Below are 26,891 nucleotides of genomic sequence, written 5' to 3'. Positions count from 1 at the left end.
TAATCAGTCTGATGAATCATTTCTGCTCCGTTGCTGTGTGGTTTTCAGTTCGGTGTTGCACTCTGTCATGTTGTTTACTTGGTTGCGTTGCACTGAAGGAACTCGCCCTTGCCTGGAGGGTAATGTAGTTTAGAGTTCAGTAATGCTTCTGAAAGAGAGGGTGACACAGGGAGCTGACTGCTACAAGGCCTGTGGACCCGGGCTTGGCCCAAGATTAGCAGTCCCATAGAGCCCCAGCATGGTCTGTCTGCAGCGTATTGGTCATGCCTGCAGACCACCTGCCAGCACACAGACTGGCTGCTGACGGATCCTCAGAGACACACTCGAACCAGGCCAACAGCTACAGGCTTTGGCTGAGGCTTGAAAGGGATGTCCTGGGTAGTGTGAGGGTGAAATGAACCGCTGCTCTCTGTTCACGTTTGGTCACAAGGCGGAAGAGGAATTTTTTCCATCATGATGTGCAAGAATGTTCATTCTGATTAGGCACACTGTCACAAATGTTTCATTTATTATGTGTCCTTAGGTGTGTTGTACATCCTTATATGCAATGGAAGTGTTTCTGTCTGAACCTAACCCGAGTCCAGGAGAGCCAGACTGACCGAGCCAAATGTCAGACCCGAGACTGACAGGAGAGCTCTATTTTCCATTAAAAGATCTGGAAGCACCATGTCAAGTGGGTCAAACCCGAAAACATAATAGGAAAATATTTGTTTGAACCGGATTCATCAGAGGAGAGTGTGTGTTCCTCTAGCTTTACTTCCTGTTTTATCCAAAAAAAAGTCCTTGTGAATGCAGGAAATTCATCACGATGCCAGCTGTGCAATAAATTGCTGAAAGATCATCAGTGTGGTCCTTGTCCACTAACAAACACAGCGGCGCAGAGTTACCGGCTGTCCGTCCAAGATTCAAGTCACAATGTGTTGATTTCTAGTTTTCTTTTCTTTTTTTGAGATAGATGTGCAGCACACCAAAAGTATAGTTTGTGCAAAGCAATCATTCAAGTCGGGCTGTGCGGTGGAACAGACAGCAAATTGCACAGGACCCTGAAACCAAATTATAATACAAATGATCTCCCAGAACACCTGTGAATACTGGGTGCTGTGCCAATGAAGCACAGCATGGAACAATGCATCACACACACACACACACACACACACACACACACACACGCACACACACACACACAAACACACCAAAGCAGACATCATCACTCTCAACCAATGCCAGGAAGGTTGTGTTGAGAAATGAGGACCATTGAGAGCGATGAAAAACAATTATGAGATGGGCTTTGTGCACAGTATTTATGGAATGGCAATAAAACATCATTGCTGTCATAATAATGATTCAACATTTCAGCCATTATCCAGCATGCAGTTTGTATTCAATATAAACATGGATTATTATCTGTATGAGAAATTCAAATGGTTAACATGAAAAGTACAGACACCATATAAAATAAAATGTCCTCATAGTGACACATTATTGCGATATAATATCCTAAATAATATTGCCATTAATCAGACTTTGGCAGCTTGCACAATGAGATCCACAACCAATTAAAAAACAATTAAAAGTTTATTTCTATGAACAAATCAATGTAATCCACTAGACTTCATAGAAATTTGATAGAAAGTGTTATGTATGTGTATGAATTGTGATAGTGGGATTGAGAGCATGAATATGAAATGTACATATTTATTAGCTCAGATTCAACATATGCAGTATTTCACAGCAGTGGTACCACATGATGTTGAATATCTAAATATGGTAAATCTATCCCTGTTAGCTTTTTAAATCTGACTTAACTTTAGTCTCTGACATGTTTGTGGAATATTGTTAATAATAAGCTTATTTATAAAGCACATTTAAAGACCATGTTCACTCAGCATTAACAGTTACCATGAATGAATGACTAATGCGGTTGCGTCTCGATGTATATGAACACTTTCAGAAAAAAAATGTTTTCCATCGTTTGAAAGAAACAAAAGGGACAGTGTTCAGTGTAATCATACAGGACAAGCAACAAAGGTTGCTCTATAATGAATGTGAGTCTGTAATTGTAGAAGAGTTTAATGACCAGTTGCTGCTGAAAATCTATCGAACACTGCTGTGTAATTTCACAGCAGCAGGACGATCAATGAGAAAGTCTTTGGAGCAACAGAGGTAATGTGAATGGTGATGTAGATCTCCGGTCCAAACAGAAGAAATATCACAGCGCCATGCAATATGACATCAGCATAGTGTAAACATAGTAACACTATTTAAATCATAAGTAATTCCTTTAAAATGACAAGGGTTTGCAGTGGAAGTAGGAACTTGTAATATTACAATATTTACTATGATGTACTGAAAAGAAACATAATATAAGTAAGAGTCATCTTAACAGTAAACAGTCACTTAACTCTTGTGAAATTCATATAGACTCATTTGTTTAGAATTTCTATTAAAATGATCTCATTTTATTTATTCTACAAGGATTTATCCCAGATCTCTGAACTTATAATCAAACTTTTTAAATTATACTACCCTTCATTATACTAAAATTATGTTTATACCTATCATTTCCTTGTTTGTACTGCTTTTAAAGTAAATTATAAACCCTCGATTGCTGAAAAGTAGGATGAAAATATGTCAATATTACTTAATTACAGCTACATAATAATCAAAGTGACTACAGTGTCACTATCAGTCCGCCTTACTACAGACAAAATAAATCAAATATCATATAAATGTTATTAACTGAGCTACATCAAATGTTTATCAAAAGTATATTATATTTATTTAGCACTGTATTATATTTAACTTTACCAGCCAATGTCCTTTTGGCTTCTTTAACTAAATTAAAAGCCAAACAAAATTTGGGATTGCGGGTCTTTGCCATGAGCAAGAAGGGAGTGATATCAGAGGAGGATGAACACAACGTTGCTGCAGCAAAGTTTTTCCAGACTCCCCTTCAGGAGCACGGAGTGAATACTGAATCTTTAACATGGATCCCCATGGAGAGGGTGGATGAGATTTGACAGATCTGGTAGATGGCAAACCCGTTGGATCAGGTTCTGGTCGCAGTATGGGCTGTGTGCAATATCGACTCTTTTTTGTTTTTTCACACTTCTCTCTGAGCTGTTGTTATCTAGTATCTCTGAATCCATATTCAGCAGTGGACAGTCTCTCTATCCATAGGCTCATTCTACCTACAGTTATATTTATTGTATCGTGATTTCCATATTTATCACCTCAAATAAACATCTTGAACAATTGCATATAAAAAACTCTCACAGCTCTGGGTAATTAGAAGATTTGAGTTCAAGTAGGACAATTTAGCTCCAAATTGGACTCTTTTTATTGTCTATTTCCATTCCTGTTTTGTTTTTTAAATATCTCCTGGTCTTATGTATACAGTAAGGTTCTCATAAACACCGTTGCTTGATGCTTGTGTGAAATGTTTCACCCCAGAAGGTGTTATGATGCGTGCAGGAAGTCGTGCATAATTTTCCAAACCTGTCTGATTGTTTGTCTCACATTCACACTTCTCTGTGCAGATGACAACACTTGCAATGAGGAAGGAAGCTGCTTACATTACAAAATAAATCATGGCCCCAGTCAAATATATCTTATTCCCAGCAGGTTCAGTTTCACGTCAAGACAAGTCAAACTGCTCGTGAGTGTTCAGACTGCAGACTTTTTAATTTTCGGTTAGAGCCGCCTCTTGTGTGGTTGCAACTGGTGGGATTTCTCCAGTACAGACGTTGCAAGAGATACTTGTCATTAAGACTGCAGATTTATATTCTTCCTAATGTGGCTTCTGAAGAAAGAAGCAGTCCACTGACTATCTTTCACCTCAGCACAAAAAGTATTTTTCATTAAATTCTAAACTACTTTTCAGCACAAGAATTGTTGGACGTTTTTTAAAATGTGGCTCGACAGCTAAAATGAATGATAATGAGATAGAAATAGAAAACTTTAGGAAAGACAGGAACCACAGAGACCTCTTCTGTTCCTGGTGGTTGTGTTTCTAGATGTGTGATTTATTGTCAGACTTGGATCACGTTCATATATATTAAGTTGACCTGTTTAGATCAAAGCCATTTTAATTGGAGCCTGTTGTAGACCACCTGATCAAAACAACCTCTATGATCTCTAAAGGCTGAGTTATGCTTCCGCGTCGACACAACGCAAGGGGGCTTGCGGACCCCTTACGTCCTTGCGGACCCCCCTTACGTCCAACGCAAGGGCCTGACATGTACCTCCCAAAAATCCTAGACGCATGTCGAGGCAACGCAACACCAACGCAGCGGCATTGGCTGTGATTGGTCCGCTAACTACATCCGCTGGAGACCGCTATCCGGTTTCCACTCATAAACCGCCATTTAAACTTTTAAAAGGCTACTTTTATTATTTTCACCTCGTTTTATTGTTTGCACCTTGTTTTATTGTTTGCACCTTGTCGCTTTTGCACAAAGACATAAAACACCAACTTCTGAAAAATAGTGGATGTTTAAAGCCGGAAAGTAAACAAATAGGCTATAACGAGGCTAACGATGATATACGTCAAGAGTCTCGGTCGGTCGGTCAGTCTTTACAAAAAACATAGCGCCCTTTACCGGTGTGGCATTGAATTGCATTTCGACACGTAAACCCAACGCAGAACCCTCACGGTCTCCAAGCAACTGCGTGGCCGTTGCGTAGCCATTGCGTGATCACTACGCGGAAGCATAATCCAGCCTTTAGAAGAGAGACGTGTGCAAACTCTCAGCCTTATTAAATGTGACGTGATGATCATTGGAGATTTTAACGCCAACGTGTTAAATAAAGAATCTTCTTCATTTGCAGCTCTAAGGATTTCTCTTTTTTTCCATCAGCAGCACCATTACACAGTTCACACGGGCTTGTGCTTCCACACAAACTATCTTTGATTTAGAACTTGTATCAGACCGATCTAAAATGTAAAAAAAAAAAAACTTGGTGATAGACTGTTCTAACTGATCACTATTATCTTCTGCATACAGACATTCAGAAATCTGTATTTAATTGTCATAACTCATCAAAGTCAAATCTCTAAATGGACAAGTGAGTTACTGAAGATCTCCAGTTTTGAATCAGTTTAAATCAGTCAGAATTAAAATTGAAACACAGATTAACACTATTATTCTGGACAATAAAACGCGATTACCATTTCACTAAATATGGGGAATTTAGGGAATTTTCAGTGAATCATCGCAGAAATCTAGAATAACCCAACAACTGTAGAGTATTGCCATTTTCAGATGAGGGACAACTTTGACTGCTTTTCTGTGAAAAGTGCAACATTAAATCAGTGGAATTAGCAAACCACCGAGCTAACTAGCAGACATCCTTCTCCCTGGAGCTTCGTCCGATCTCTTCCCGGTGAGCTGCAACAACACTTCTGGCCCTCAAATGACCATGGAAAGGAAATTACCATGGAGAGGAGGATTTGTTTTTGTTATGTGGAATGAGTTACCTGCGAGCCTTAGTTCCATTAGCTCTATTGGAAAGGGATGCATCAAGATGCAAAAATAAGAAGAAAGCAACCAGAATTAAGTTAGTTAGACTAAAATAACAGTCCCTAGATAAACAGATAACACAAACAACCAATCAAAAACTCCTCGGCATCTCTCCCCTTCTAGAAAAGCCATGTTTCTAGTTAGATGGGATGTGATGCTAAGTGGTACATTAATAATTCAAGGCTATGACTCTTCACATGGTTGTCTGCATGGATTACTGCAGCACTGTCTCATACGAATTACATTTATATGCATTTATTCTTCATTAGCGATTTATGTTCAAGGGCAGCTTTCAGAAATCAAAAGGATGGTGGATGGGCATGTAGAACATACGCCCTCAAAACGGGCTGGCTGACTTCATTTCCCATGTCAATTTAACAATCAGCATTGGGACTTTTTTAAGGTTTCAGAGGGTTAGCCAGATTTTAAAAGAAAATTTACTCCTAGAGGTATTAAGCCATGCTAACAGTTTTGGTTTAATTGGTCTTGGTTTTAAGATATGTGTCAGACACTGCCTCCGACCAAATACAATATGAAGTCCATTTATTTTAAGTGCTCACAGCATTGGAGCAGTTATTTTAAAGCAACCCTACAGTCATAAACAATGTTACATGGGGACCAGGATGGCAAAGTGGTGTACTGAAGAATTAAGTAGCATTTTTAAACATGTGTATTGCAGGGCTGCAACAAACAATTCTTTTCATTATCCCTTTAATCAGATCTGTCTTGTTTGAACTCTAAATGAGGTGTTTGGTCTATAAAATACCCCAAAAATGGCGGGGAAAATGCATTTTTAATGCCGCCATAGCCTAAATGCATAATTTATTTATCTTGACATATAATCAGTTTAAGACTGAGACTAAGAGCAAAGCAGTGCTTTATTTTCTCTTTTCTTTTTAGCATTTATTATTGACAAATTCCAAAACCGACTATTAATTTTCTGTCATTCAACCAATCACTGAACTGACTCATTATTTTGGCTCTAGTTTAGTTTAGGTGTCCGCTCTACAGTTCTGCTGGTCTTATCTACCAGGTATAAAGTGATCGCTAACTGTTCCATAAAAATGATTTTAAAATGTCAAGACTTTACTGATGCTCTCGCCATGTTTGGCACCCGGTGTGGAGAATAGAGACTACCCTGGAGAACAACAGTGAGCTGTAAAAAAGTGAATGCCCATGCTGCATCAGTGATTGAGTTGATTGCAGATTGATGGACTGTTTATGGTTTGATAAATGACCATAGTGAGTCTGAGGGATGTTGGTCCCCTGATTCCAAGAGTCTCATCAAGTTGGTAGAACAATTTTCTCTTCAATGCCACCATTTATTAGAAACAATATAGAATTCTAATGTTGGTTTTATTGCCTAACAATCCAACAAGATGAGAAATGAGAGGATGTTAGACTAGTATGGACTTAGTAGCTCTTGTGTATGTAAAGCTTTTTCAGCTCTGTTACAAATCTAAAACAAGGACAGTTATGCAGGAACACAAAATTGCCACTATGTACAGACATGTTGACGACAAAAAATGTCACCAAAACGCTGCTGTAAACTGTTTTATACAGGGTCTCAAAAAGGGCAAGAGTGTGTGGGAGTGGAAGGAGAGACCATTTTCTGGAATAAATACTTTATGAGTAATGCAAGTATGTGCTTTATGTACAGTAGGTTTTATCAGCATTTTCCATTTTTCAGAATAAGGTGTAATTGGTAAATCTAATGTATAGGCTCGGTTAAATACACACAATAATGCTTTTGACATTACAGGAATTGTTTTCACCACATGTAGCTGAGAGTATGTGGAACAAAACAGTTTATATGTCAGGTTGCCATGCTGGATATTAACACTGCAGGAATTCTAAGTTTAGTTGATGATTATTGTGATTTTCTTGCCTTAAAAAATGCATTCAAACATGAGACCAATGTGTAAAAATGGCAGCTTATAATGTGGAATCATACGTTTGCGGACCAAACTTCATGTTCAACCCTGTCGCCTGCTAACTGTGTTACAGTAGAGACCTACTGTGTCTTACTTCCTCTACAAGTTGGTGCAGGATTGTCTGTAAATGGCTCAGTGTTTCTATGGAGAGGATGGGAGATGTACTGCTCCTTTTCAGACAGCAGACAGGCCACGTTGATTCCCATACAGTAGAAACTCTTTGCCAATTGTCTGCAGCCTTTCAACGAGCTCTGGGCAGCAAAAAAAGGAAGCTCAGCTTTACCTTAAAAGTAAGTGTGCTTTGATGTGAAGGGCTTTATCATCATAAAAAACTGAGGAAATATGAAGTGAATGCAGTGGGAAATATGAGGGTGTTTTTAAAAGCCAGTGAGGGTTTCTTGGCAGACTAAAGGAGCATAAATCACCAGAATATATGGTACAATAGTTCTGTTCATCCTAACAGGAGGCTCCTTTTTTGTTTTGTTTCTTAGCAAGATTGACAATTATTATCATCAACAGAGACGGAGCCACATATCCACATCAGGATGCTTGTAACATAATTGCTACACGTGTTTCATACTATGTCGGTTTAACTCATGTATGCACATTTAGACTGCAGTTTGGCACCTATATGTTTCTTCTGTTTTTAATATCTATTTTACGTTAGCTGTAGTGACCGAGCAGACTGTTAGGAAAACCGATCCTCTTCTTTGTTCTTTTCTTTGTGGCATTCTGCTAAAAATATATATATTCAGAGGACAGGATGCTGTGCTTCTATCATAACCTTATGTCTACAGTGATATTCAAATGTCTGTCAGCTTTTATTAAGGGGCACAGTGTTGATAATGAAAATGCTCCCTACCTCATCACACCCCCACCTCCAGCTAGCAGTGATGAGTCATGGCATGACTGATGCATGAACTCATGGTTCTCCAGATCTCAGGCTGCCCAGCTTGATACCTATATCATATCCTCCTTTTTTTAATCCTCTGGTGTGGAGATTTTTTCACCAGCCTGATTGAGATGTGGCATCCCACAACACTCGCTCAGAGAAGGACTGGAAACTAGTATATAACTAGTATACCTCGATTACTACTTTCTTCATTGTATATAGGGATTGCAAAAAACATTTGAGGCATGCGTTTGTGCAAGAAGTACTCAGTAGTAAGAAGTTAATAATGAGATATGTAGTGAGCAGGTAATAATTAGATCAAAATGTGCTTCAGAGGGATCACTGTATTTGTATGCGTTTGATAATGTGAGGGTTAAATTTCTGTGATAAGGTAATGATTTTCAAAAATATCCCGAAGCAATGGGGTGTCTTAATAATATAGCAATAAGGGGATAGCATTCTGATAAGCGTGACCACACACACACTGTTGCTATGCCTGTCAAAGACTTTTGAGCTGAGTTATATTAAAAAAAAACCCATTTAAAACAACCTTAGAAATGTACTTAAAAACTGACACGAGGCTAAAGCTGCATATCCCAGATAAGAAGTCAGCATCACTCACCAGCTCATGATCCACGTCGCAGAAATTATAACAAAGGAGATGCATAGTTGGATGTATGATCCAAAAAACAGCCTAAACTCTAGGGATGGCTCCACATACATGTGTTGGTCCTGAATACCCATAAACTACAACCTGCAACCCCACAAAAAGTAATTAACTTATGATATGTAGGCAGTAAGATAGTTAGATGCTAACGTGAGCGTCTGTTTTTGGCAACCACGCAGCCCCATGCACACTGCTTCAGCATGTCGTGAAATCCAAGGCTTCACAAACTTTATTCTTACAGTTTATAAGCTACAATGTGACAATGGTCTCTCCATAATAATGAAGCATGGTAATAATTGGGTAGCGCTTATATTAGTAAAAGAAATGTGCCAATGCACAGCTCCTGTTGGAAATAGCCAGAGAAGCTGTTAAGCCAGTGGAAAGACACTGAGGACATGGATGATCCTTTTTTTTTTGGCCAACATTTTAGAATCCATTTCAACTGACACGACTTAACGCTGTTCTTAGTGAAAAAAAAGAAAAAGAGCACAAACAGCCGTCTTTTAACTGTGCAGGGGGCGAGCGTTTGGTCTAAAGATAGATGTAATTTGGACTACTTTAAGGCAATGAACCGTATACAAACGAGGTTGCTAAAAGTTCATAAAATTATTAAGTAGATTGACAATCTAGGAATTAAGCTTGAGATTGTATTTGGTCTAATTTCATTTGATATATGGCTGCACCATAAAACAGCATCATTATCATGCTTCATGTCATCAAGACTTTTGCAGACTCCCATCAAAATCCACTTTAAGCCTCTGGCTTGGTTACTGGCACCACTGTACAGAAAAAAATGAATAAAGCACTTCCCCTTGCATTACTTTTACATTAACGGCATTTAGCTTTTGCTCTTATCCAAAGTAAATTATGATGAGTACAGCAGTAAAAAATTAGCTTAGGCTCAGGCTGCTGGTGCCCTGATAAAAGAGCTAAGCAAACACTGTAATGTGAAACCTCTTCTCTGCCAGAAGAAAGTGTATGAAAAGAAATTAGAGGTGGAACAGCTAGATCAGATTTAGACAGAAGCATATTTGCAGGAGGATGTGGCACAAGAAGGGGTGTGATACGAGTGGGAGCGGGGGACGTGAGGCATTTCTTGAGGAGATGAGCTTTTAAGTTTACAAGGGAATGGAGTGGTTGTGCTGTCCTGACAGAGATTGTTCCATCGCTGTGGAGTCAGGGAGACCGGTGGAGTGAGGACCTGACTTTTAATAACACAAAGTAGACCAAAAGCGGTGGAGTGGTGATTGGATTTCTTTTTACTGCAGTGGTTGAAGTATGAAGCTACTCTTAAATGATGTGATCCCGAGCATCAGAAGTTTTAAACCTCATTTGCTATTTTACAACCTTTTGACAGCGTGGAGGTAGAGTCAAGAGCATGCCGCCATCTTGGAGTAAAATGTTGTTTTGGCAAAACATAAGAATCAGATTGTGTGTAAAGCATGCAAATGAGATGGCAGGTTGCAAAGGAGGGGGTGCACTATTTGGATTATCCCACAGTATAAAATTGTTGTATTTTGGACGAAATAGCAATGCAGCCCTCTGTAGTAATAAAATGGGCAGCAGACAATTAGTGGTACCTGCAGGGGGCATTTGTTTTAGTGTCAGAAAGGAAAGTTGACACTAAAGATTGGAGGCAGAATGATTTGGGGGGTTCATTTAACACCAGAAAGATGTCAGCTGCACTATTTGATCCACAGAGAGTAGCTCAGCAGGATGATTTCCACCTTATCTGTGCTGAAACGCCGGGGATCCTGCACTACTGTTAAGCTCAGCATATTTAAGTGGTTTCTCAGGACGCTCCATGGACTCTGCTCGTGACATCTCCTCTGATGGCCATTATACATGTGATCATGTAAACAGAAGTCTTCACTGCTTCTCCTGAGCCTTTGAATTACTTTGCGATCCCGTTGAAATTCCTCAGATACTAATTAGCCGCATTGTGCGACTAATTATTTTCCTAATTAATTTTCCTCCAAGCTTTGATTCTTGTATAGTTCTCTTCAAAGTTTTCTTGAACTCAAACATTCACATCTTGTTTTGGTGTATAAATGTATACAAATCTGACAAAATGAAAAGATAATAACTGACAATTAGGACTGCTAAAGAATGCATGAACAAATTGCATAAATAACCATAAACATCACATTTAATGCTTGATTTCACGGTCACTTGAAATGTATGGAGGGAAGTATGGAGAGAGAAAACCAGGAAAAAGGCAGACAAAGGTTTGAGTGATCATATCAACACGAAACTGCAAATCTATTACAGAAAGTGTCACTGCATAATATATTTAACATAATTTCCTTTTATTCTTCATGGAGGAGTCTTTTAATGTATATATAGTAACATCTATTATTTTCTGGATGGAGGAGTTCCCTGCACCAGGGTCTCGAGCCTCCCAGAGGTCTTCATTGGATGAAGTGTTGGTGCCACTTGCTTTTTAGTCATCAAAGACACAGGCTGCTCCTTCTGAGCGCTGGGGCATTAGCGTCTCCCACTACATTGATTCTCTCCTCACAGTCCAGTATACAGTAGGCTGCAGAAGTGGTTTGTGCTGTGGTGCCACAACTCCACTGACTGTGTGAAGATCCTCTCGACTGCAGTCCAACAGGAGTCTCTATTTTGGTCAGAAAAGTCAGAATAACAAAAACGTCGACTTTGACTGAAACAGAAGTGGGGAAAAGACACGAAAAAAATATTTTTTCATCAAGTTAAGTCAGTAATGTAAGTCACTAATGCCCAAGTTAATTTATTTGACTCCACAGACGACCCACCTTCTAGCTAGCATGAACATCAGTTGAAACACTACTGGATGACATGATTCTCTCTGCTTTGTACTTGTAATGTTTGAAAGCAGGTGTGGCAGTGTGGCGGTAGCGTTGAGGTCCTGCCTTGCGCTCGCATCGCCCACATAGAGCGTGCTCATAAACCCTACACTGAAGATCTGACGTCTCACGTGCGGCGAAACGCTCTCAGAGTTGCAGAAGTTTGGATGGACGAGTTTAAAAGCCACGTCTACATGGCCTGGAATATTCCTGTGGAGGTGAGTCAAGCATGTTGTCATTACAAGAAGTCACAGATAATGCGTTGGCATAAATAATAGTAGGAAATGAGTACTACTAATAATAACAGCAACAGGGAATACATATTAACCATGAACTAGTTTCTTATGAGCATGCATATTACTAGCACATTGGCTGTTTTTAAGCCATTATAAATCACTTACTAATGCCTTATTCTGCATGATCATATTCTGCCACTACTAGGCCATTAACTACTGTGAGAGTTTTCCAATTAATAATTTCCTAATCACTGCTTATTGATAGTGAGTTAGGGAGTTGTTGTAAACCACTTAATAAGAATAAGCTAATAAGAAACTAGTTCATGGTTAAATATGTGTTCCCTAATCTAAAGTGTTACCGAATGATTATAATAATAAAGCAGAAATAATAATAGATAATGATAATACGAGTAATATTAGTAACAGTGGGTGTCGAGCATCTTGCCAACTGGTGAATTTTAAGACTTTCATGGTATTACATAGGTGTCATTCTGCAGATTATCTATATGTAGTCATTTATTATACAGCGGTGTCATTGTTTTAGTTTTTATTCATGATTTATTTGTTTTATTAGAAATATAAGACTGTATTGTACCATTTGCAGCACAACCACTCAGTTCAACTTTTATTGTATCACTTTGAGGGACACTGATGTATAATCAGCAGCTCATTTGTATTCACCATTCTTTTTTACCAAAATGGTTTTGGCACTTGGCCTTTACTAGATGGGCTAGAGTAGATGTACTGAACGGAAATGGAACTCTTTAGTATTGAGTATTCTGAGCTGTGCCTGCTACTAAAGGCCCTTTTTTACTGCAGTGTCCTCTGAGAGTAGGACATATTTGGCCATGCAGGGACATCAAATCTGGGTAAAAATCAGTTTATCTCATTAAACCAATCTGTTCCTTCAAAAAATAATTGGTCAAAACCAAAAAAAACACAATGTATCCATGTAACCGAGGAGGAAAATAAAACCCCAAAATTGCAAAACAGTTTTTGGTAAAGCGGAAATCCATCTTAAGCCGCCTGTCATCCTGAAGTTCTTTCAGGTGTACTGTGTTATAGAAAGCGTCTATCCCGAAGTGAACAACCTCTCAACCCTTTTCAACACAATCCTCAGTATGTACATGTGTCCCATTTTTCAAATGTCAGATGTCAGCAATAAACTGGCTGCAGGCTTAATTGACTGAAGACGGACTAGTTTTTATGTATACACAGGATTTGCTGTTGCAGCCCTTTGCATCATAATCCAAAGGTAGCATTCATACAAAAGTCAGGTGGGGAAAAAAATGATGCCCAAACCCACAAATATGAATAAATCTATAGCAACAACAGGCAGCTCCATCCTGCAGCCACCTAATCTAAATGTCACAGGGTTGAGTCGTCTGATATCTGCGCTCCTCCCATCGCTGATGTTGAGTTGAATCAGGTCCCCGAAACCTCCAGAAGGCTCAAATGAAATGATTTCTCCTTACTGACAGACTGGCCTGTATTAAATACATGTGATAAAATATGCCATAAATTCAACAAAATAGTCAAGTGTCAGACAAACTACCTCAATTGCAGCTGCAACTTGGTCGTAAAATAATTAATGATACAAAAAGAAAACATTTTGTACAAAAAAAAGGAGAACGTACATAATTAATGAATTCCATTTTATCTTGAGCTACATTATATTCTTGTATGTCTTTATTTGCAGCTTCATTGTGATATTTTAGACTTGTGAATGAAGACATCTGCAGTGTCAACAACACATCAAGTACAAAAGGTGTCACAGTTCACAGAATCACATGCATCTGGCTGATCGTGGAGAAAACATAGTTTTTAGTTGCGTTATTTCTGTGTTTTCTGATGATGCTGATTTAATTTGATCTTCAGCCGGATGCCGTGAATTAAAGTAAATAACCGCACTTGTCTAATGTTAAATGTAGCATCCCTCAAAGGCTAAGTCAAATGTTTGCTCATTGAAGCTTTTTTTATTCTCCTGCATAATCTGTTTGAATATGTAAATCCGCGTTATGAATAGATGAACATCTGCAGGCAATTCATTCAGTCAATAATGAGGCGTTTAACAGAGTCAGTACTCACGGAGTATGAAATTTTGCCTCGGATTTAGCCGCAGAGTGAACTGCAACGCTAAAATGTCAGGATTAATTTACCTCAGAGAGCATCAGATTTAACACAGTGTTCACATAAAGTTCACTGTTTCACTCACTTTAGCTTTTGTGTTGTTAAGAAGAGGCATCAGTGATGTTGATGAAGATATAGCAGGCAACATGGGTTACATGTAGTCATGGAAGAAGCGCTCCGATCCTTAAGATAAAAGTACTAATGACACAGTAAAAAAACTGCATTTCATTTTGTACTTAAGTAAAAGTTAATTTACTACTCATTCTGCCCCTTTAACGATACCGTATATTATTATTTACGATTGTTCTGTTGCATCTATGTGTAAGAAACATTTTCCTTGTGTCTGACGTGGAGCTGGTTATCTACTTTAATTAGTTACAAAAATGTCAGTTGCTATCAGTTGTTATGTTTTTGTCAATCTCCTGTCCTATAATCACGCTACCAAGTCAATTCAAAGTCAAGCAAGCTGGTTTGTATGGAAGTTTGTATGGGAATTAGCTACAACAGTCACAGTGCAATGGCAAAGGCGTTTGAATGGAAATGTCCGTTCTACTCTAATTCTATTTCTATGGGTGGTTCAGTCCATTCTTTTCAGTGGGTCCCAAGATGAATCTGAGGGGTTGTGAGATGATGACGTGAAGTTCTGATACAGTCTGTAATATATTTAATTAAAATGATTGTATTTTTTTTTTCTTTGTTTTTTCAAATACTGTATTATTTTATGTCCTTTGTACCTCAAACAGTTTTATTTTAATGAAACCTTGTGAGAGGTTTAGAGGGGGAAACTGCTTGAATGTAATTATGTATAGGATTATATGCATGATTTTCTATGTATATTCATCTGAAATAGCTATGCTTCGTCCATCCCCTTTTCAGACCAGGTGTTGTTGTTTTCTAACTGTGCTGTTGCTGTATTTCTATGTTGGTGTCTGTAGTTTGTACTGTTTGGTTGCTGTGGTCTGGTGTGAAATAAACACTACAAGTAGTTGAAGTAGAAGTCTGAAGTGGCAGATTATGGAAAAACTCAAGTACCTCAAAATACCTCACAATTTCCTGCAGTACTTGAGTAAATGTACTATTTTACTGCCCTCGGTGAGTGTGACTGTGAGATATGGCAGCTGGAATAGTTAAGTAGTCGTTTTCTAGGCCAGAACAGGGAAAAAAATCAAAACCCTACAGAAGCTATTGAAATACACAACAAATGGCTGCACAATGCTCCTCAATGGCCCATTAAGAGATTTCTTCTCCAGCAGCTACAGTTAATCAATGCTGTGCTTTTTGTGTGTGTGAATCTGTGTGTTCTCTCTGTGTGTTTGTGTCTATCTATAACCCAGGACCCGGGGATAGATATTGGCGATATCGCCGAGAGGAAGGCTCTGAGGAAGAGGCTGCAATGTAAAACCTTCCGTTGGTACCTGGTCAACATCTACCCTGAGATGAGGATGTACAGTGACACCATCGCATACGGAGTAGTAAGCAGCCCGCCTCCTCTTCCCGAATGCAATTCAGTGTCTGCAATAGCCACAAAGAAAGGAGTCTAAACCGCGCCTGAGCAAATCATTTTCCTCCCTTGTGTCGGGATGCGGATGACTGCTGTCAGGAGCACAAACAGTTCGAAAGGGGAGGTTTTACTGCAGCAGCTCTCACGCTTTCATTCTCACTTCAGAAGTTACAGGAAACATAATTTTCTGTTAGATTAATCTGGTGAAACATATAGATTATTGAAGCTGGGTTAAATATAAATATAGTATTTCCCACTTGAGGGGAGCTTTGCAGCCAGAAAAAAAGTGACAGCCAACAGGGTTGACAGTGTTTCTATTTGCCCATTCCGAGTTGTTCTCAAACAGCTTTATTTCCACGGTCCTCCCACCTCACATCACTGCGGTGCACCCTAATACACAGTGACACACAGACCGCAGTATTATGGCACTGTATTTTGTTGTGTGGATGACTTTTTTTTTTTTTTTTATCGCAAACTGACAAGTGGTGAATGGATATAGCGAGAAAATATATAGGCCAGCCTCATTACATATATTTCTCAGTTAGTTGACCTCATTATTCTATATTTGCGACATGCATTTGATGGGCTAGTCAGCTGTGCTGGGTTGAGCAGTCGTTACATGGATGAAAAAAATATTTTTTTTTTGTATTTCGGAAAAATGTTTTTGAGGTATTCATTTCTCCCACATCCTCCTCCTGATGTAAAATGTGGGTGAAGGGAGGTGCAGCTGCAGACCAACTGTTTGAAATGTATCGCTCCGTTGTATTCACAGTGAGAGTCGTTCCCACGTTAGAGCAGCATAATCAAATCTGAAGGATATAAAAATACATTATTTTTTATTCAAAATTAGAATCAGTAGTTTAGTTGGTTTGTTTGACTCAAAACTGGGGAGACCCATGATAAGCCCTTTAGGCTTCTGGCCTCCCTTGCATCGTCTATTACTATTTATATTCATGTGCTATTACAGTCCCAGTCGGCAAGGATGGAGGGCACTCTGTCAGATTTTGAATGTTTACAACTCTCACGCTCCTCCCCCACGACCACCGAGCTCCTCCCCCTCGACTTCGTGCCCTTTGAAATCCCTTAGATCACGCCACCTTTGAAACGCGGGTCCGATGTTGACTCTGGTTTTATCACGGGCACCGTCGCCATCTTTCTTTTTTTCCTTCTTTTCCACCGGTGTTTTCATTTCCTTGGTTGTTTTGGACCTCCTCGTTTGGGTTTTTTAACGAGGAATTGGAAGCTTGTTGTTACTTCCCTCCGCCTCCCTCCTGTGATAGTGGAACGACCCGAGGGGGGAGGGGCTCTGTGTGTGCAGAACACAGCCCTGCGTGCTGATTGGACAGGATGATCCGGGCGCTGTCGATTTTTTGCAAAACAAACAACAGGCTCTACGTGCACGTAGAGGCACGCTTTTTTATTCTAAAACCAGATGATTTATGTTGTTCTATCGGAGCGTAGTGTCGGCTTCAGTGAATATGATCAAAAAAATTTTGCCGACTGGGACTTTAAATAAAAAGAAGAATATACAAATAGAATATGTCACATTAAAGAAGCTAAAGACGTCTTAAATGCCGTTTCACTTGAAGCTAATGTTGTCCCCACAGGTGTCACTGGCAGACCTGAGCTGCCTGTGACATGTGTTGACTGTGGATTTACAGATTACCAGATAGAAGTAGACAACTCCTGAGCCAGTAGGGAGCTGAATCATCCCTAGCTGTGTTCTCCTGATCTCACGTCTTTACCTAATTCATTCCCCGCGCAAACCACAATCCCTGGAGCTCCCCGCTGAGCAGTTTGTATCTCACAATCAGCAGACTTTTTTTCGTGATGCACATCAATAACCCTCCGGGCCTCAAAGGCTGAGTAATGTTCGACGTAGCGTAACACTTCTGATTTACATTTTTATAAAGCAAAAATGAATTTTAAGAGGATTCAATGTACGATTCTTGTATTAGACGTTTCAACCTGCTCAGGCTTCTGTTGTATCTTCTGTAAGTATCCTTAAATATTTATAGTCTCTTCATGTGAGTATACCAGGTGAGATTAGATGTCACTGTGGGATACAAAGAACATTGTTCTTTTTTTTTTTGGTTTATAATACCTGCCCAAACTCACACAACCACGTGGATACATTTTTATATTAACATCGGGCAGCACAGCCGGCACTGCTTAATGTTTAGGTTATAGTTTCTCCTGGAGAGGAAAGAATGCACTGCAGCGTTGAAGAGAGCATGTGGTAGATGCCGCTTCCTCGCTCTCACTCTGTGATTATATCTGTGGACCGGACATGATGCGGGAATTATCTGCTGCCATTATTTACAGTCCAGTGCACATTGTTTAATTCACTTCACCAAACATTTCTAGCTATTTTACCTTCATTAGGATGGAGTCTAAGGTTGTTTTGAGTTCCCTTCAAAAATGTACAGTCCGTTAATCATCCACGTGACTCATAAATCACCACATTATCATGCTTTATAATTATAAAATCCTGTATTTACTCATGTGACAAAAGATAACAAGACTAATCTCAATGACTGTAAACGCTAAAATAAAGAAAAATTCTTCGTCATTGAATATGAATATTTTCAAGTCAAAGCAACACATTCTGTTTTCTTTCAAACTCGCTAACTTTTCAAAATCACTTTTATCTCTTAGAATTTATGGATCATAATTTAAAAGTCTTGCCCTTCAAATATTTCCTCTTAAACATTATATATTTGTGAATACATAAGCAGAAAAAGTTGGTAAAACATCTTTAGTTTAGTTTGTGAAATAACCCATATCATATTTGATTACAACTTCAGCAGAAAACAGTGTGTTCATGGAGAACATCATCATTCATCATCGACTCATCATCGATTGTAAGAAGCTGATTAAGAAAATAGGTTCTCAGGGTCTTAAATTATATATAATCCAGCAGAAATGGTTCAATAAAGTGTGCAGAAGAGTTTTGATGAACTGGAGAACTCAAAGTTGAAAACCATTATTCATAGAAGCATAAATACTAACAAGGTATCATAACACACCTGATTATGACTACTATCTGGGTTAGTTTGTGTGTGTCATATTTATTAGCCCAATACATTTCTATATGCTGTATATTGTTTATTTGCATGTTTGTGACTGTGAGTTTTTTTTTTCTTTATCTGCCAGCTGAAAAACTCTCTGAAGAATGATCTGTGTCTTGACCAGGGGCCCGACAATGACAATGTCCCCATCCTGTATCTCTGTCACGGGATGACACCTCAGGTTAGAGCCCTCTATCTCCGCATCACGGTTTCATGCAGCATGCAGCATAAAGATAGATTTAATATAACACCTCTATACTCCATCTTGGGATTTTCTTACTCAATAAAACCTGTTCCATCTTGAAGTAAAATAACTTTCCTCTGCTTTCAGATTGGATCAAACTCAGTAGCGTTACCTCATAAAAAAGGATCAGGGTTTCTATTTTGCCCTTTACAGAAACAATGTTTTTAAAAACATATTAAACTCTATTTTTCATACTTATCCATTTGGGGCCAGTGCAGGAGAAAATGTCACGTTATTGAGGAAATACAATGTAAAGTCCTGTTTCGTTGGTTAGATATATTGAACCTGAACATGTGTCTCTGTGTCCAGCTTTCTCACACTCAGACACATTTACATTTAAGGATTCATTTCTCCACTTGCTTCTGTTTTTCATCAGTCGATGTCTTTCCTACCGTATCTCTGAACTACTTGCTCAGGATCTATCCACGCCTTAATAATAGGGAGAAAGTGTCTGCAAATATTAGCACAGCTTGATTATCACTTAGGTTCTCCAGTGTCTTCCAGCTCCGATCGATTCCTCCATCCCATTATGTCTGAGAAGATTGTTTCCAGAGATTGTTTAACCTTGCAGTTGCAAATTTGTCTTACACAGTGAGGCTTGAACTCACATCATCGCTCTCGATTCAGATTAATCTATCAAAAGTTTCACACTCATTATGTCTCGTATTGATATTTGCACCACAGTGCATATTAAAACTGACTCAGGAGAAATCTTTATAATGTTGTGGAATCTTAGTATCACTTTTTCCTTAAAAAAAACCTACAGTTTTTTCTGAGACATAGATCACTTTAAAAGCTGCTAATTATAAATGTGTTACATGCTTTAAATCTCTCATAAATCCAGGCTTTTCAAATAAAGGATTGGAGTAGCACCAGCGTTCCTAATGAGATTTGGGATCTCCTCTGCAAGACAAATCTCGTCTGCTCTATTTTTATGTTTCAGTGTTACATCATCGAGAGGAATTAGACCCCGGATTGCCTCTACAATGACACATATACAGTATGTAGCAAATGTTTGCTGTAGTCGGTCAAAATGTGACTGAGATGCTTCGGTAGAGTTGCATCTCTGTGTCATAAATGCAGGATGTCGACGTGCTGAAAGGAAATTGCAAAAGCGTATTCTAAAGCTTACAAGCCAACACATGACCGACTTTACAAGGGCGTGTTGTCAGCAAACGTACAATACGGCTCTTCAGCTCAAGCAGTCATAAAATATACCCACTTGAGCACAGCAACAACAGACGCCACACACGGCCTGGCAGTCGGAGCTGCACCAAAAATGAGCAGCACAAATAAAAAATGCACACTTGTCAGACTGTTTAACGTCTGGGCAGGAGAGGCAGGAGGCCGTTTGGGAACGATGAAACAAGTCTAAGAGAAGGATGAGAGTAAAAGCAGTGGAATAAGCAAACATATCCCTGATTTTCTTCTTTTTTTTAATAAAACAATATATCTTGGGATGCTTTGACAGCTTATGAAGGTGCTGAGTCAGAGACAAGCTTTACCCTGGTCCCACTTGTGAAATTACAGAAAGAGTCCCTGTTTAATTGCCTGCTCCGATATGAATCCAAGTCCTGCTCTTGTTATGCCTCTTTATCATTTAGATTCTGGATACGAATTGTCATGGCATTTGTCTCTTTTAAGATGCTAGCAGCAGAAAAATCACTGATATCCTTTACCAAAGTAAAAGTCAAAACAACGTTGTAAAAAATAGAAGTCCTTCATTCAGAATTCTTCTCAAGTAAAAGCATATTATCTGCCAAAGTACAAGTAGTGTTAATACTGATGTATTGATGCAACGTTGTCCTGTTATAGCTGGTTGAGGTGAAGCTAATAATATATCAGTGGACCCAAATACGTTTGAGGTGTCGTGAGCTGATTTATGGGAAAAACAATGTTCTGCTCCTCAAATTTGTATTTATTTTTGTGGACATTTCTCTTATTATGTCATTTAAATTAAAATCATGTGAGAAGTTTGAAGGGGAAATGCCTCTTGCTGCTCACAAATAATAATCTGAATGGTCCCAACTGGACGAAGCTGGAGCAGAAGTTTAAGATTACTACAATTTTACAAGTGCCTCAAAACTTAAGTACAGCACTGGAGAAATGACAGTTTACTTTGCACCTGTAAGATGACAATGCAGACGTGCAAATAAGCAATTTTATATAATCACAGTCCATCCTTGTTTTTTCACCTCCTCCTGTTTGCCGTGCGACTCTGTGTGCACTTCACTAAACTAAAGCCAGCGTTACGCCAACAAACTCTGTCTGTCTGTACAATCCGCAAATTCCCCTTCTCCTGCTTTGACCACTAAGCCTTTTCTTCTCCTTTTTTGAATACAGAACATTATTCTCCTGCCTTATTCCTGCAAATGATTTTCAGTTTTTGTCAGCGCAATATGAACAAAAAAAAAGCAGTTTGGAAGGAGACCATCATAGAGGGCACAATTAATTGGGTTTTCTCCCCATTCCTGAATTAATGATGAGCTTCTTTTGTGTGCCTTGCCTCATCTTTCCTTGTCCTCCATTCAGTCAAGAAAGTCGTATAAATATGCATATTTAGTGTATGGAAATGTCTCCCCTGTACACAAAAGACAACCCAAGAGCTGCATAGTTTATTACCTGTATGGTGATTAACATGACTGTTAAAAGGTGGTGTGTCGACGGTCTTAAGGGTTGGCACAAAAATCAGCAGTGAGGCAAAAGTTATGTACATCCATACAAAAAAATTATGCAAAAGTGGGAAAAAAGGAAAAAAGAAAATAAGAAAAAAAAAAAACTTTTTATGCAAAGACTAGGGCTATGATAAGCCAAACAAAAGCACTTCTTTCACTTCAGCTTTAACTGACAAAACACCTCACGTATCTGAGGGTACAGGAAAGCACAACTTTGCTTCCTCCATCAAGAGAGCCACCATCACAACTAAAACGTATCCCTTTTATACTGTAGACAGAACATCTCCAATTGGTTCATACCATTATACTCATTTCAAACAGGGGTGTTTACGTTTTATCAAACCAATATGCATTAAACAGAGTTAAAAAGGTACCTACAATAAATATCACTAGATCAGGCCTTACAGTTAATATACATGCATGGACACACGCCACTACATTCACAGTTCCTATTTAAATGCAGATAATTGATTTAGCGCAGATGCGCATGCTCCATTCGTGAACGCGCCCGAACCATAAAGCCGTCCCAGCACTGGCGCCCGCTTCCTAAACGCAGCAGCAAGAGAACGGCTCATACAGCGGTAAGGCGCAGTTGTACTTTTAACACAATGAATAAGCAAAAGTAGTACAACAATCACATATTTTCTTACACCCCATTATGTACAAACCTTAAACTTCCAGGTGTGATCAATATTTTATGGTAACAAAACGGAATTATATCGCGAGTGACTGATTGAAAGAATGAATGAAATGCGAGGGAAAAGTTTGGCGTGGTTTAACAAAATGTGTGCACCCATCTGTTTAAACACATGCAAACTACACACTTAACACCGTCCATGGAAATGTATATTGACGGGGGGAAACATGCAAATAATGAACACACGGCCATTAATTACTAAACCTGCATATATAGGTTCGGTCAAGGACGCGTGCCGACGCGGATGCGAGCCGCGGCGTCACAATGACCATCTAAATGTCAACCTTCAGTGCAGCACAGATCGTCTCTAGCATAATGTGGTGTGTTTCTTGCAGAATGTGTACTACACCAGTGCTCAGCAGCTCCATATCGGGCTCCTCAGTCCGACCATCGATGATGACGACAACAAGTGCCTGGTGGATGTGAACAGCAGGCCGCGCCTCATCGAGTGCAGCTACGCTGCAGCCAAACGCATGAAGCTCCACTGGCTCTTCACTCAGGTGATGACCCCCGAACACAGCGCCCGACACATGGTGGCTTTTGTCTGCTCATATTCAGCCTCAGGTACGGTAATCAGTCAAACGTGACGGGGAAAAAACATCGGTGGAGGTAGCTTTTAATCATGCAAATGGTTTAATTTACTGTCTGACTGATGTTCCCCCTCAGTTCTGTAACTCATTTAGACGTAAAGAGTCATTGAAACTGGCTGATTGTCTTTCTTCATTAGCTGTGCTTGCAAACTGTGCTTTAACAGAATAAGCGGCCTGCTCACACCCATGACAGCAGGCGAATTAGATTTACTGCATGCTTTGATTTGAGCTCAAAAGACCTCATAGTGTCATCTGTCATGCTGTCAGTACAGTGTTAATTATAGAATGTATTCCTTTTTCAGTCAAATATCCATATGATCCTAAATGTGCTTGAATGAGAACAATATTTGTTTAACTGTGTCACCGCTGGACTGCCGGTTTACAGGTACGTTTATTTGGTTTAACAGCATGACGGTGCAAAAAAAGGTTTACATGTACTCATACATCCCATATCCTCACACAAACTTTAAGTGGGTGGTTATTTCAGTTAACTCTGTATAATTTAGAATGCAGGATGGGGACGTACAGTATCAGCAAAGCTGGAGAGTATCAAGTCTCTGAAATATTACATCAATTATTGACAGTTTTGACTGTGCAAAGTGTCGAGCTCAAACAGAAATAGATTGCCTTGATGAAGCCACAGGAACTTTGGGGAACGGGGCTCTGTGCAAATTAGAGAGAAGGTTTTTTTTTATGTATATCTTTTTATCTTAAATTAAATGTTGCACAAAACCATATTAATTGAAGATATGCTTAATCTCTTCCCAGTGACATTACTTAACTTCATCCACTGTAAAAACCTCTCATTATCCACAAAGAAGTTATCTTGATGAGCTTTGCTTCCATGCAAAGATTATTCATGTTAGTAGGTGCTGATTAGAAAAGCAGGCACATGTTCAGTGGGTGGGACTGTATTTGTGCTGCTTGTGTGGGTGATCCATTTTATATTTTGTAACAACTACCAATTGTTCTGCATAAAGGAGAATATAATTTAAAACCTAGCAAACCATAGCAACCTCAATCAAATAACAACCATCCCACATTCCATATGATTACATTCATTAGCCTGTTCACTTGGCTGAAAACAGCTTCTTTTATCAGTTCCTGCTCCAAATTTGCAAGGATTCTGGGTTCAGTTTGTCCTCGTTCCAGGCCCCTGAATCACCACCCACATATTTGATTTGTTCAGTCATTCAAATAAGTCTGGTGTTGTGATAATGGTTTGCTGTTTCCCCTGGTTTAAGAAACAATCGGCCAGTCAGCGCTTTGTAGGCAAGATTAAGAATACGGACGTGTCTGTGCAAGAGCCAGAAAACGATACATGAACTTCCCTCTTACTGCTACCAAAGCTTCTGTCAACAGGACCGATATGTCACTGGCCGACACAGAAATCACTTATTATTGGGCTATTTACTCAGCCGAGTTACAGATTACTCAGTAGATTACATTGTTGGGAAAAAAATGAAACTGAGCCCGAAATGCACCATTTGGCACAGCCTTTGCAGCATAATGTTACCTGGTATAGCAAATTTTATACATGTTTGCTACTTTTCGTATGTATTTGAAACAAATATTTTACAAAGAACAGTAATTCAATCTGCAAGCAGGTTCTCTCCTGCATGCACTACCAGGATCTGATCCAGCCGGCTGTGGAGCTTGTGTCAAAATATGTTTTTTTAAGTATCTCTCTACAACCTGACACATAAAACCTTAAAGGTAGAAATGATTTTTCATGTTGCCTTACATGATGATTGAAGGTTCATCATTGACCCTGCAAACGGCAGCTCAACAAAATAAGGTTAATGTTGTTTTCAAAAGCTTTCGAGCAACGTGTGACATTCCTCAGCAGGTGAAGTTCAGCTCAGCTCAGTTGTCATGGTGATGGTTAAAATGGCATTTAATCAAATTTATTTATTAACAAAATCATTTTATATCAAATAATTCAGCAGGTGTGGCCTAAAGTCGGGTTCTGAAGCAAATCTGACTTCATGTAGCTGATACCATTAAATTAAAAAAAAATGCCCTTATTGCCCCATTCACTGCTTTTATGGGCTGGCTCAGGACACCACTGCATATTGGTCCGTAAATGCCCACTTTCAGCTGTTATTACCATCTGTTATCTATAAAATAAAATGTCTCTCGGACCTCTCAGACAAGACCAAACCAAAGAGTAATTTAGTTCAGTCTGTACAACCTGCCCAATCTTAAGGTCCTTTTCCCCTACACCACTCTGCATTGCTCTCATAGTATTGGAAAGAGCTGTATTGACTGTTGAAGGTCTCCTCTTCAGTCACTTGCCCTTGGTCTGCCCCGGCACTGTAATGAGAAAATCCTGCCTCATTTTATCAGCACATGCTGTAATATTTCTGCAGAGCTAATGTGCTCACTCCGTTCAGACGTTCAGACTCAACAGCTGTCATATTAAAGTTTCTAAATTGTTGGACCATGCTTTCTTTTTACACTAAAGGTCTTCCTCGTCTTCCAGGCAGATTTCTTATTTCCAATAATATATAAAATGGCTCTAAATTGGCTCTGAAACTATATAAGGTTTTCGTGACCCAGATTGTTTTGTTGTTTCTTCACTGTATTCTCTCAAAATCTCGGCCCTTGCTTAGGAAGAACACTAATGACTACCCTGGCAATTGCATTTTGTTTTTTTTTTTGCCTTGAAACCATGTTGATGCTATCTGGTGGGCCCAATGATGAAGGCAGTGTGATTCAGCCAAAAGACTCAGGGCGATGCAGCAACACACATCCATTCACAGCCATGTGGGTTTAAAGGAGGCAACTTATACTTGTGCACACAAATGTTTCTTCTGGAACCCAAGCACAATCTGCTTTTATCTTTTCAGGGAGGATCCATTCAGAACAGGAAATCAAAGAGATGCGTCGAGCTCGTAGCGAGCAGCGACAATGAGTTTGGCTACCAGCTGGCTCTGCAGAAATGCAGCGGACAGAAATGGTTCATCACAAACGTGTTGTTTAGCAGCTCCTCGTGATCGACTGCTGAAGGGAACACTGGAGTGGATAGATGGAGTTGTCTCTTTTGTGTGTGTAAAAGGGGAAAAAAGCAGGAGTCCAGCAGAAGAGCGGCGCATTATCGAACACAATAATTCAGAGCGCCACGATGTCCTCTGATGAGTCGGGACGACATTGCATCGTAAATGTTAAACATTTTATTTTGCCGGCAGGATCAGCCATAGTTGGCGGACACTTTTCAAATTTGACAAGGTAGTGTATTTAGTATATTTTGTGGTAAATACAGTACAGTCAGGTTTTTGTTGACTTAAAAGATGTAATGGGTCCAATATGTTTTTGTACTTTGTTTGTAATTGCTACTGTGTAGCTAGCTTTCTGAACCTGTCCCTGCTGTAATTATTTTTATTTTAGTGTCTCAGTTTTGTAGGTTTGTTAATGCGAATCAGCTGTACAGCTGTGGGAAAATGTTGGAATAAATCTTAATAATAGATTTTTTTCTACATGTAAATATTTTGGATTATTTGTCATATATAACAGTAAAATAACAGATGTAAACTACTGAGTGCAAGTGATTTTTTTCTTTTGCTGTGGCTCAATCTGTCAATCAACTCATGACAAAAAAGAGTTGCCCAACCATTGAAATGAAAAGGACTGCAATCTGTTTTCAATTCCAAATCGATTTTTGATGGGCGGTGTCTGGTTGATGTAGTTAATTACCTCTTGTCTGAGGGGGGAGGGGCTCTGTGTGTGCACAAACACAGCCCTACAGGCTCTACGTGCACATAGAGGCGCGCTTTTTTTTCCTAAAATCGGATGATTTCTGTTCAGTGAATATGATAAAAAAAAATGTTGCCGACTGGGACTTTAAAAGTGAAATTACCTGAAATCTTAAGCTCATTTTCCATCACCATTGACAGGCAGTAAG

The 26,891-nt window shown here is 39.2% G+C and overlaps 1 protein-coding gene across 1 annotated transcript in view; it reads left to right on the top strand.

The window, feature by feature from the left end:
- Positions 1 to 26,480, top strand: part of galnt18b (UDP-N-acetyl-alpha-D-galactosamine:polypeptide N-acetylgalactosaminyltransferase 18b) — a 69,546-nt gene extending 43,066 nt beyond the window's left edge. Inside the window, exons 7-11 of the mRNA XM_084021976.1 lie at positions 11,876 to 12,061; positions 15,544 to 15,681; positions 18,867 to 18,962; positions 22,733 to 22,897; positions 25,840 to 26,480. Coding sequence (XP_083878102.1) covers positions 11,876 to 12,061; positions 15,544 to 15,681; positions 18,867 to 18,962; positions 22,733 to 22,897; positions 25,840 to 25,986 — 732 coding nt within the window. The 3' untranslated portion in view covers positions 25,987 to 26,480. The remainder of the gene's footprint in view (positions 1 to 11,875; positions 12,062 to 15,543; positions 15,682 to 18,866; positions 18,963 to 22,732; positions 22,898 to 25,839) is intronic.
- Positions 26,481 to 26,891: the final 411 nt, after the last annotated feature.

Source organism: Eutrigla gurnardus, assembly GCF_963514095.1.
Source record: "Eutrigla gurnardus genome assembly, chromosome: 1".
Lineage (NCBI taxonomy): Eukaryota > Metazoa > Chordata > Actinopteri > Perciformes > Triglidae > Eutrigla > Eutrigla gurnardus.
This window is presented reverse-complemented; position numbering and strand designations above follow the sequence as displayed.